The sequence below is a fragment of the Ailuropoda melanoleuca genome, chromosome 9 (genome assembly GCF_002007445.2).
Source record: "Ailuropoda melanoleuca isolate Jingjing chromosome 9, ASM200744v2, whole genome shotgun sequence".
NCBI classification, from domain to species: Eukaryota; Metazoa; Chordata; class Mammalia; order Carnivora; family Ursidae; genus Ailuropoda; species Ailuropoda melanoleuca.
This window is the reverse complement of record NC_048226.1, coordinates 78,371,840-78,385,120: the sequence shown is the minus strand read 5'-3', so window position 1 is coordinate 78,385,120 and position 13,281 is coordinate 78,371,840. Positions and strand designations below refer to the sequence as shown.

Below are 13,281 nucleotides of genomic sequence, written 5' to 3'. Positions count from 1 at the left end.
AATCAAAATAACCTTAGGCTACCTATTTATTGGTTAATCAGATCATATTATAAAAGTGTTCGTCATTACCGGCAAGAAGGGAAGAAATGGAGAAATCAGCAGCAACTTGGGTTTCAAAGACCTAAGAAAGTCTCACCCTGACCACTGCCAGTTCAAACGTGATGATGGGAACTAGGGAAATATCAGAGATTTGAGATTATATATGTTACCCAAAGGACAGGAAGTCTAGGAGAACAAAACATTCCTTTACTTTTTGCTGAGAATCCTTTTACGGTGTTTAAGTGTGAGAAACAAGACTGTCCCTCTGCTCACAAAGGCCTTAACTTAGACCTTAGGGCAGGATCAACAGATCATGCCAGAAATTCTTTACAAAAATGCCAAGCTTAATTATGTTTATATTTGTGGAGATGAGCCTTGGAAACAGTTCTTAAGGATTTCTGGATTTGTCAAATGCTAAAATAATTTTTATTTTATGTATACAATGAAATGTGAATCAATAATCCCTCTTAAATGACTACATTTTTTTAATGGAGATTTTATTTCCCATAAAGGAACTATGCTTTTTTTAACCATACCTTAATTTAGCTAACATACTTCTAACACATTTATTATATTATACACTTCCCTCTGTAAATGTGCTATTTTATATACTTTTAAAAGTTTGTTTCCTGTAATATTTGGTTCATTTAATTGGGTATTAGGGAGCTTTCAATATCATAGAAATTACCCTCATATTTAATAAACCATATTTGCTTTCTTAACCTTCCATTAAAAAATGTTAGTGCTTACAAAATATTAACAGAAGAAAATGTACAAAGAAGACATTATCCACTTCCCTTTTCAACTCCCCTTCTTTCTGTTTCAGTAGATAACTTTATTAAGCTTATACTTTATCTGAGACTATTTTAGATAAAAGATACTGCATTTTAACCTCCAAATAGGAGACACATTTTGAACATCTCTGATGCCTATGGTTTAAGATTAAATTTAATATTACGTATTTAATCAACACATTGCAGAAAGCAAATTCCCAGGGGGGTTATGAAGCTAGAGATTTATATTTATACATACATATCTATTGGGTTAAGTAAAATCAAAAGTTATTCCTAACTTTCCTTTCTTCCTCCCTCACCTTCAGGAAAATTAATAATATTCTTTGGCAAAATTATCTTTTTCTCCCTAAATCCTCCCTTCTCCTTCTCAGCCCATCAGAATTCTAGCTACCCTTAAAAGTGCAACCAAAATGCTACCTTCTTGATGAAGCATTGTCTGACTTTTCCAGGAGGGGGGATTTTTCTCTCTTTTAAAGCTGTAAATACTATCAGTTCTTTTACACCCCCAACTTTGTAGCGTAGTAATTTATGCAGTTCTTGCTTTAATTTTGTAGTTTGTGTCTTATTCCTCTCTCAGTGGAAATATCAACCAGTAGTTGAGAGTTTGGAGTCTGGAGACAAACAGATCTGAATCTGAATCTTTACCAATTTTGTGATATTGGGTAGCTTTATTCAACCACTCCTATCTTCAAATTTCTCTTTAGAAAGACAGGCTTACTTCACTGAAAAGTATAAATATGGCACTTAGTGTAGGAAGCACTTAAATGCTATTAACCATCGTTATGGCTTATATCCCCTTCATATATAGAATTTGCATATAACATGCAGAGTAGTTCAATTCTATTAGATGAAAGAATTATGTTTTGTTATTTTCTAGAAGCACTATTTATTATACTTTTATTCCAAAAATAACTTGTTTCTCTTATTCTAGTAATTCCTTCTGCCTTGTTATTGAGTTATTGAGTTAACCCTGCTTTCACAGGGTCTAGAAAAGTATACTAGACTCTTGGGATATCAGAAATATTATTAGTTGTTGTCTTACTCTCAGAATACTTACTACTACAATTTGGTCCCCTTCACTGAAATAACTCACCAGTGGAAAAGTCCACTAAACTGTAGACCTTGAATACTGCTTATAGAAGTAAATGAAGCATGAAAGGACAATGTCAGGTTATAAGAAATCCTCCATACTTTTTGGCAGAAAATTGTATATTTAATTTAAAAAAAAAGTTTTGGGGCACCTGGGTGGCTTGGTCAGTTAAGCATCTGTCTTTGGTTCAGGTCATGATCTCAGGGTCCTGGGATAGAGCCCTGCATGGGGCTCCCTGCTCAGTGGGGAATCAGCTTCATCTTCACCCTCTGCCCCACGCCCACTCGTGCATGTGCTCTCTCTCCCTCTGTCTCAAATAAATAAGATCTTTAAAAAAATAAAAATAAATAAAGTTTTGAACTTATGCTCTTTAATTATGGCTTTAATTCATATAATAATAATTCTATATGAAAATGATGATAACCAAGATTTTTCATGGTAAAAATGAATATAGAAACTGCATTGAAATAAAATTTTAAGAAGAAAAATAACAAATGCCAACTTAATTTCTTCCAGTGGAAATCTGTTTTAGAAACTCTTGGGGCGCCTGGGTGGCACAGCAGTTAAGCGTCTGCCTTCGGCTCAGGGCATGATCCCGGCGTTATGGGATCGAGCCCCACATCAGGCTCCTCTGCTATGAGCCTGCTTCTTCCTCTCCCACTCCCCCTGCTTGTGTTCCCTCTCTCGCTGGCTGTCTCTATCTCTGTCGAATAAATAAATAAAATCTTTAAAAAAAAAGAAAAAAAAAGAAACTCTTATTTGTAAATAACTTAAACAATCACTAGTTTGTACTTGGATACATAAACACATTATATTTGGAGAGACTGGAAAAAAAAGAAAAAGAAATCCAGTGAAGTGTCACTGTTGTCTAAGAACAATGAAGGAAGGGTGCCTGGGTGGCTCAGTTGTTAAGTGTTTGCTTTTGGCTCAGGTCTTGATCGTAGGGTCCTGGGATCGAGTCCTGCATTGGGTTCCTTTCTCAGCGGGGAGTCTGCTTCTCCCTCTCCCTCTGCCTGCTGATCCACCTGCTTGTGCTCCCTCTCTCTGTGTGTCAAATAAATAAGTAAAATCTTTAAAAAAAAATGAAGGAAAGGGAACCCAGACTTTATATAAATAATACTAATGGATCCTCATATTTTTAGCAGTGGCATAAGAAGATTAATATATTTCTCTTCCCTCTAATTTCCACCACTTTATGAGAATCTAAGCTTTATATAAGTACCTATTTGAGAAAAAAAATTGACAAAAAAAATTCTATAGAACTAATGTGTTCTTTTTACTGCCAAGTTGTAAAGGTATATTAGAAGTGTTTCTGAATGTATTCAGTCTTAACACATTTTATCACATTTCACAATTTCTTAGATGCCCCTTTCAAAAAATTGACATCTTCAAAATTGGTATGTCTGTTGCAATCAATGGTTATCATAGATTATTGGCAATGTTTTGCTTTCTTAGAGACACAAAATAATGGTTCCTGGTATCCTAATTTGATGAAATATAGTAGAAATTAGATTTGGGACATAATGGTCTCAATAACTGATTAAAAACTAAAAAAAAAAAGATTAATTTACATACGTGACATAAAATAAGTGGCTGATTTGTATTTGACAGTTTGCCACCCCCCCCACCCTGTACCCTTCTATATGAAAACAATCATTACCATTATTTTTCCTCTGGTAATAATTAAGCATATGGACAATAATATTCCTACTTAATGCTACACCTTATTTGACTTAGTGTACCATTTCTTTAGGTTTGAAATTTTTTGAAGTTTTTTGAATAATCTGAGTCAAGTTTATGTTAACTGCTTTCACAAAACAATTTTAAAATAACCTGTGTTTCTATCAAAATAGCCTAAAAGAAGAGATTCAATTGCAATGCAAATTCTTAAAAATAATTGCAAACTTCACTGATCATAGACATTTGTCAAATTTCCCAGCCAAATTACTGAAAAGCATTTTACCAGTTTATCTGAAAATATGTGGCTGTACGCACACAATAGATGCTACCAGATTTTCTTACCCTAGTAATGGAGATTAATGATGCATGGGCTGGCCTGTTTTTCAGTAAGTAAGAAAAAATTGAAATTCAGTGGATATCCCTGCTCTAGTGAATTCCTCACTGTAGCAGGACTCTTATCACCAGATTCCAGTACACATATCTCTCCTACTCCGATCCAAGGAAGGCTACATTTAACAACATATTATTTTCAGCTCAGCAAAGAGTTTCATACAGGTAACTTGCATAGATTTCTTAATCTGTATGTTTAAATAAAAATATTTATATGACAGGATTTGTTTTTCACCAAATAAAGGTGTCATCACAGTATTTGGGTTGGAGATTGTACAGAAAATATTTATATTTGATAAGAAGTATTAAAGGTCTATTTTCCAAAAAATATTTCCCTAATACACTGCTAAATTACATAACATTTTTATATCATGAATTCCTATGATTTAAAGATGACCTCCCAGTTCAAATTAGAGAGAGGAAACATTAACACCTATTAATATTTTAACATTGATTATTTTCAGAAAAGTCTTATTAACAAATTTAGCCTTTAGAAATTAACATCAGTTATCAAGAACATAAAATTTATTCTAGACCAAAGCATGAAGGAAACAAGGCGCTGGGCTTATGTCACAGTAGGAAAAAGTGTGTTTATCGTACTCCAAGAAAGCATTGCAACCCTTGAACCATGAAGCAATAGTTTTCTGACCCCAAATCTCAAATATCTTATGAACAAGTCTCATTCAATCTACTCCTCTATTCTTCACCTTCTTCAACTGACTTTCTAAGGCATAAAAACAAAGCTATTCCCCCACGACAAGAACAACAAGCAGTTCACATCTAGTGACATCCCCTTTCATACACATCTAAGAAAAACATTTTTTTCCCTATCATAACAGATAAACAACAAAAGAAACTCATCCTGAGGGACCTCCCTCCAGCTCAAACTCGCACAAATAAACCTCTCCCATACCAGTTCCCAGAACCTGTCACAACCTCTCATACCCATATTTTTAGAAATATTTCTTCTGTTTGAAATATTCTTTCTGCCAACTTGCCTTCTCCTATTGCCTTTAATTCACTAATTTCAGTCCTTCAAAGAAGTCTTGACTTTATTCAGAACAAGTCAGGGTGCCGCATTACATGTTTTCATATATTATATGCTAATTTGAATGATTACATAGTAAACATTTGTCTTTTTTCTGTCATAAAGGAAGTTCTATGAGTGTTTCAACACTGTACCTCTCACGCCTGGTAACATACTAAGGATTTAATAAATATTTGTTAATTGAATCAGTTTGTGTTTTTCCAAATCAGAGCGTACTATTATCTGCCTCTAGCCACTTTAAATATCTTAGTATGCATTCTCTACCAAGGTATGTGGTTAAGCAAAAATATTGTTTATATTAAAATGACCCTGTAGCTTTATTTTTATTAAGATAAATGTTTCTCCTATATATGTTACATCGTATATGCCATTTGTTACAGCACCTGCCTGAAGACCGTGGCATCTCTCTGATGTCGTGAGTCACAGATTCGTGTTTATTCAGTGACAACTGCATACTCTTTGTAAATGTCACTATGGCTGGGCAATGATGACAGTTTTTCAACTCGCTTGGATTTCTAGGACTTCCTTTACTCAAACTGCTCTTTCCCGTGTACTTGATGTTTCTTTATATAAACTTGTCTTGCCAGAAGAACTAACCATCTTTCTTCTCTCTTAGGGCTAGCTGTTCTGCTGCTAGTTTTTTTTCCCTCAGGTGATTTTAACTTATCTTAAGAATGTTCAATCATAATTTGCCAAAACTTCAATATCTTCTCATTTTTAGTATGTTTTGTGAAAACTTGCTGTGGTAGTCATGCCATATACAATGAAAATGTGGTTACGGTATTTTTTCTGGACATTCATGAACATTACAGCCACGACTATTATTTGTGAGAATTACCCCTGATTCTTCAGTGTGATATTATTTCATTTATTTTATACGCCATCACAGCCACGTGATGCTGGCAAGAACCGTAGCAGTATAATTCCATAGCAAGTCATTTGCTTCTTTGTTTGGGCCCTGAAATCATATCCACTAGAACTAGAGGTGATGCTTACATGTGGAGAAAACAGCAGCACCTATAAAGGCTGACTATGACAACAGGGCAAAGGGCCAGTAGTTCAGGAGAGCTGAACTGCAAGGTCCATGGAAAAGAGAAGTGGGTCATAGCTAGAGAGGAAGACTGGATTCACAGGATAAATGTCCTTGCGTGACATTCTGTGGACTTTGACTTGCTGATGGTGAGTATATTTGAGACACAGAGTACAAGATAGGATCTGCATTTGAAAAATATCATCATGTCAGGTTATTACACAACAGAGATAGAAACGGGTTCATTGCTAGATTCGGGCATATGGTCAAACTGTGCAGAGTTGGTTGTTAATTTCAACATTAGATCCCACTCGATTCCAGCTGGCAAAGAAGAGTGATATAGCTGAAGTACAGGAAGAAAGCCTGTATAGGGCAAATGTTGGTCCTACATTGGGTACTTATAAGTCAGTTTGGGGTATATTTGAAATTCAAAGGCAAAATCAAAGATGAGATTACATGTAAAAATATTTTTTTTTATTAATCACCTAGCTCCTGGAGTTTAGTATTGAGGTGAAATGAGTTCTTCCTTAACTCATTCCTCTTTATCCTTTACTTTATTAAGACTCTTATTGAAAAAAAATAGATTCATTCACTTTCCTGTATATGTACATGGAACATTTGAAGTGATTCTCATTTTTTACATTTCAAGATCTTCTCTTGCAATGTGACAATCATTCTGAACATTAATAATTATTTCTAATAATTCATAAGTGGGGTGAATATGTTCTGATCTCCAGGACACACACCAGCCCACAAAAAATAATCCTCTTAGTTTTTAATGGAATATTGTATGCAACTGTTAAAGAATCAAAAAAAAAGTGACCCTGCATACCAGTTTATCTAGGATAGTCTCAATCTGCACCTGTTGTGTGGGGGTAATTATTAACAGTGCCTTCTGTCATACGAAAGAAGAATTTTGATCTGAAAGAGAAATTATATATTTATAATTTTATTCCTATGGGCAATGGCAGATGTAAATCCTGGTGTAAATCCCTCTGATACAAACTGTTAGATTTTAGGAAGAAAGCTCACTTTGGAGTCTTCATCTATAAAATTAGGGAAAGTAAGTTTTACCTTGCAGAGTTGTCGTGAGGAAAAAAAATGCAGAATTTTCATCATGGGTGTGAAGACCACGTAGTTACACGGGGCATCATGCTAAGATGGGCCCCATGCTTGATTTAATGCTTTATTGGTTCCTTGAAATGCTCAGTATATCTTCAACAAGGGCAAGTGTGCTTTCATTTTGCTCTGAGCAAATGCAATGGTCATGATTAAATGCAAAAGGTACTAACTTAATCCAATTTTTCTTCCTTAATTCTTCCATTCTGGATTAAGTCCTCATTTTATTTTGACAACCAGAAAATCATTTATAGCCATTTAAACCAACTGAAATACTAAAATATAATAGAAGCAGGTTATTTTTCATATAAAAGCAGATCTCCATTAAATTATACAATATAGACCCAACAATATTTAAGGCAGAAGGCACTTACTATCTATTCGAATGTTGAGAACTTAACAATAAATTACTAGTATATTTTCAAGGGTGATGAAATAACTTAGTGCATTGTTTTTTGGGGGGCAGTTTTTTTGTTTTGTTCAGTTTATTCAAGTTGTTAAAATGATTTTAATATTATAAGTGATTTTCCAAAATTATGAAGAGTCCTCTGGCCTTTTTACATACAAATATGTCTTTCTACATGGGATAGTCAATTTGGGGACATTGTAAGTATCCTAAAACTCTTTTTCTGTATATGGCACATAATGCTACTATTAGTATTCACACTTAAATATTTATAATGATAGCTTTAATTTATTGTATGCCAGCGCTGTGAGAAATGCTCTACCTGTATTATCAGCTCACACTTAACAAACAAAACATCCTTCTGAGAAGGTATTATTATTTTCATAGTAGTAATGACAGTATTGAGGCTTAGAGAGAATATGCAACTTGCTCAATCCGTATAGATAGAACTTAATTTTGTAAACTAAATCTCTTAATTTTGAAAACTAAATCTCTGCATTTTTAAAACCTGAGCTCCTAATCGGTGTATCGGTGTTTTGCAAGCTGGCACCCAAGGATGTATCCTCAGAACTCCATGATTCTGTAACAGTTAAAACTGTGTGTATTCTCTAATAAATAATCTAACTGATAAAAATGCATGTGTATTCTGCATCATCGGTGTGGTCTGATACATTTGTCTTTATTCCCCGGAAGTATACCTCGATTCTAATAAGCTAGTAAGAAGGAAAAGAGACAGATTTAAAATATATATATATATATATATATATATATATTTTTTTTTTTTTGCACTAAGTGAAAGACGCGCGGCATCGTACTGTACCATGTAGATGAAAGTTTCTCAGCAGTTTATAGAGGGGTAAGTTGAGGGAGAATTGAATCATTCTACACCATAGTGTATTTAAAGGCATAGCAAACTCCAAAAGCCTGTATGCTAGCAGCTGGCTCCTTATCCACATTGCCAAGGGCAATTTAATTTCAGGAAAATGAAATCTTATTGCCACATTAGATACATGTTGCTATTTTAAATTTTACTGTTTTTTTAGTTTTATTCCTATGTTTTAAAACATGTTTTGGTATTATAATTGTGTACAGCTATAAGCACAAGAACTTATTTTATGTTTGAACACACTTAAGTTACATAAAAATGAAAACAACTTAAATCAATATTGGGAGTTTTTGAGTTTTTTTTTTCTCTTTACTTTAAAAGGAACTTGAAGGAGCTCCATTGTATGGCAATTCTTCATGTGACTGGCTTATTGTTAGCAACACATCGTTGGTTTTTATTATTATTTCACACTATGTTGTTGTTATACTGACTGCTTCATTTTGATCATCTTCATTTTCTCATTAGGCTTTCTTCTTTTGCCTTAGTTAATGTTTAAGCATTAAACATTGTATTTAAAAGTTAAAGCAATTCACTATATTTTACCTTGTTACATACTTCCTAAGATTATTCTCATGAATCATTATTTTAAAAATCTTTTTTCTGGAACATAATGACTTGCTTTATTTTCTTGATAAGTTAAGCCTTTGAAAAATACAACTCTCCCTGGCCTGTGGTATGGTAATATGAAGCAAGTTATTAGATCTGATAGAAAACTGAGTTCATTGAATTTCTGAGACAGAAGAAATATGGGAACTTACAAGGACTTGTTTGATTTGTAATATTGCTTCAAGGTTTTTCAAGTAATAAGTTAAATTTGAAGAAAATTGAGAAATTCCCAATTTAAGTAGTTAGACATGTCCTCAAATTATGCAAAGTTAATCCAAGCGAGTTAACAGAACCATTTACTGATTATGAGAATTCAGCTCCATTTACTGATTATGAGAATTTATTTTATTTTATTTTTTAAACTGGGAAAGGTGATCCATTTTCCAAAAGTGCCCCATTTGTTACAATTATTATTTAATGGATTTTACCCATTGTATCAATTTTCAAAGGCAATGTAGTATTTATTTCCCTTTTTGTTCCTGAAGTTCTTGGGTCAGGGGAATGCTGACTATTGGGAGGAAAGGGGTCACATTCAAAAAAAGGTAAAAATAAAAAGATCAAATAAGAATCATTCTAAAATAGAATTGATCACTCTACCTTTTTTTTATATTTTAAAAGAAATAAATTGTAAATTTAAAGGTAATCAGTTAACCAGAAATCTCCAAACTTAGAATATGTCCTGAAAATATTTTGCTCTCATCCTTTTCCATGCTATCTTTTCACCCTGGGGGTAGGAGGGAAATACTGAAACTATTGTGTATTTCCACTTATGTACAAATGTCCTGTCCATGGGCAGTTGTTCCTTCTTCCCATATATTATTTGATAGGGAATGAATCATCTACAACACACAGCCATTTTGTACCTTATTTTCCTGTTAGGCTCTAATTAAAATAGAATGCATTAACACTTCCATAAATTACATTACTTAAAAATGATAATGCTGTCTATTAAACTGTGCTTCAATATTCTGTCTTACCTACAGCTGAATGTGGTGCCTCTGCAACAAATAATGAAGGAATTTTGCTTTCTCCAAATTATCCACTCAACTATGAAAACAACCATGAATGCATTTATAGTATTCAGGTTCAAGCAGGAAAGGGAATCAATATTTCAGCCAGAACATTTCATTTAGCACAAGGAGATGTTCTTAAGGTAGGTAAACTCAGAAATACTTTTATTTTGATCATTTTTTAGTCATTAAGTATATATTAATACATATATATATGCACATATATATGTACAATCAACCATAAGTTGATTCTGCCATTCATAGATTTCAATTATACATTATTTCCCATTTTCCTATTATCATTTTCATTGAGATAAATGTTTTGTTTCCAATGTTTATTTATAATACAGATATTTTTATTTTATGATACATAAATTTTAATGTTTCAATAACACCAAAAATAAGAACATTTTCATGTCAAATACCTTATATTCAATAGATCATATGTATAAAACATAACACAGGAATGGTCATTTCTTTAAGAAATATAGTGATGATTTATTTTTGTTTTGATATAAAGTAACTTGGTTATCTCTGTTAATACATGGATTTTTTTTGCATTTATGACTAAAAATATTTATATTTTATAAATACATAAAACTAATGACTTCATATCTATAAATTACTTAAGAAAAACGTATTTTGTTAATAATAAACATTTAGTGGGGTGCCTGAGTGGCACAGTTGGTTAAGCTTCTGACTCTTGGTTTTGGCTCAGGTGGTGATCTCAGAGTCCTGAGATCCAACCCCACATTTGGCATCACGCTTAGCATGGAGTCTGTTTGAGATTCTTTCTCCTTCTCCGTCTACCCCTCCCACTGATGTTCTCTCACTCTAAAATAAATAAATAAATAAATAAATAAATAAATCTTTTAAAATAATAATAAATATTTAGTGTAAAATTTATCAATTTATTCTAAAAAGTTGAAGTAGGCAAGAGCCCTACTTTTTTAAAAGATACAATTTTAGACAAATAAATATTCCCCTACTTGCTGATTCATATTTTACAAAGTGTTTTAGTAAATATAATTTATATGAGGAAGTGGAATAAAAATAAATACTTCTATAAAAATCACATTTAAATATTTTTAAAATAATTGCATAAATTTTTCCTAATTGTCAAGTTTTCCTTATCTGGTAAAAAATTCAACATAATTCAGTTTTCACAAATCTTAAAAAAAAATTGTGACATCTCAAGTTGGCAGGGGTAGGGGATCCTTGCTTAGCAATAGTGTTGAAAGTGTTGGTTATTTTTTTCTCTTAAAAAAGAATATAATTTGGATGATAATTGATGGTTCTCTAACACAGACAGTACTATGTGCTTGTAAGATTTGTATAGATGTGGAGAATTTCCCTAGATGTATACAATTTTACTATTAATTTAGTGCCATTCCTGTTTTTGCACTTTTCCCCAATAGGCAACAGAAATTGACTTTATAATCTTTTCAACCTCCAGTTCATTGTTTGGATTTTCTTGTTAACATAAGTTTTATTTGCTGAATTAGAGTCAGCACTGAGATTAATGGGGATGCCTAAACCTAGAAGTGAGGCAGTGATTATTTTTTTTCTCAGGCCCGTATGGGGAAAAATATATCAAGACATAGATCAGAAGTATAAGGCTAGCCACTAACCTGTATGGCACAAGCAACAATAATAAACATATGGCTATAAGTTAACACTTAAGTGCTTCCCCAGGCCTACCACCATTCTTCCTAAAAAATTTCTTTACTCTCTGTGATGCTTGAAAAAGTGTCCATTACTTTTCCATACTGAATGATGTCTATTAATTTAAAATTCATTTCGGATAACAGGTGATGTCTGTAAAAAGAATAGCCCTAATATGTTCCTCAGAGTGATTTCTGTATAATCTGCTGCTTCCTTAGAGTAAGGTAACATGCACTGGTGACCTGAGGATGGTTGAGACCTCAGTAAAAAGTGGCATTGTGAGTGCATGTGATGGTGAGAGACAAAGGAAGAGAGACAAAGGAAGGCAAAAAAATTCAATTCAAGGCCCTTTAAATAATGATTTTTAAATAAATAAGGATTTTTCTTTCATGAGCATAAGGATGAAAATTTATATCCCCAGCAATTTTTAAAGACTTTTGTAACTTTCCTAGAATAAAGATATGTTTCCCCAAGTTGAAAAGATTATATACTAAATATTACAATAGAAACACCCCCTACTGATAATCTTGCCTGGGGTTTATTCTGAATTATTATTTCAAAGTAACTTCAGCAAGCCACTGTATAGAGACAGTTGGGGATGGGCTTTAACCTCCAACTCTGTCATCTTCATGGTCTCTCCACCAGTTTAAGATGTAAATGCTTATATGTTGTCTTATTCCTTCCATTAATCCCATGGACAACTAGTTCAAAAATACCTACTGACACAGGCACAGTTAGTCACAAGAGACAGATGTGCCTTCCAAAGGACAGATGGTTAATTTCCAAAGACTAAGGAGCCCAGCGTCCTCTCATGATGCAGGGTGATTTCCCTCACTGTGAACCAGTCCATGACAGCGCATCCCCAGCCTAGCACTTTCCAACATTACACCTCGCGCAGTCAGCTCTTTCTCCATTCAGACTAGAAAATGAGAAGAAATTAGTAGAACTGGAGCATCTGGGTGGCTCAGTCGGTCAAGCGGCTGCCTTCCTCTCAGGTCATGATCCCAGGACCCTGGGATAGAGCCGGAGTCGAGCTCCCTGCGCCCCCTCCCTCTGCTGCTCCTCCTTCTTCTACTCTCTAGCTCCATCTCTCAAATAAATAAATAAAATCTTAAAAAAAAAAGAAATTAGTAAAACAAATAGCCCATTATAGAACCCTCTACCCCTTGACTGAGAGAATTTAAAAGCATTGCTTCTCTTTACATGGTAGGATTAGCTGGGTTGTTTGGAATAACATTGTTTTATAATCTCTACGTAAGGTTTAGAAAAGGTTTTCGTTTTTTTTGTTTGTTTGTTTTTTTGTTTTTTTTTTGGCTGCATTTACTATATAATGTCACTGTATTGGAACCTGACTAAAACAGCAACAACAATAAAACCATGTGTGTGTACCGACTTTATCTATAGCTACACACGCATGCGCACACACACACACACACACTTTCCTAAGAGCTCACCACTGATGACCACTTAGTCATCCACCTACTCTTTCTCCTTCCCTCTTCTTTCCATAGATTACTT

The 13,281-nt window shown here is 33.6% G+C and overlaps 1 protein-coding gene across 1 annotated transcript in view; it reads left to right on the top strand.

Moving 5' to 3' along the window:
- The window catches only part of CSMD3 (CUB and Sushi multiple domains 3), a 1,149,842-nt gene that overhangs the window by 818,550 nt on the left and 318,011 nt on the right, over positions 1 to 13,281 (top strand). The window contains 1 exon segment of the mRNA XM_034668518.1: positions 10,072 to 10,241. Coding sequence (XP_034524409.1) covers positions 10,072 to 10,241 — 170 coding nt within the window.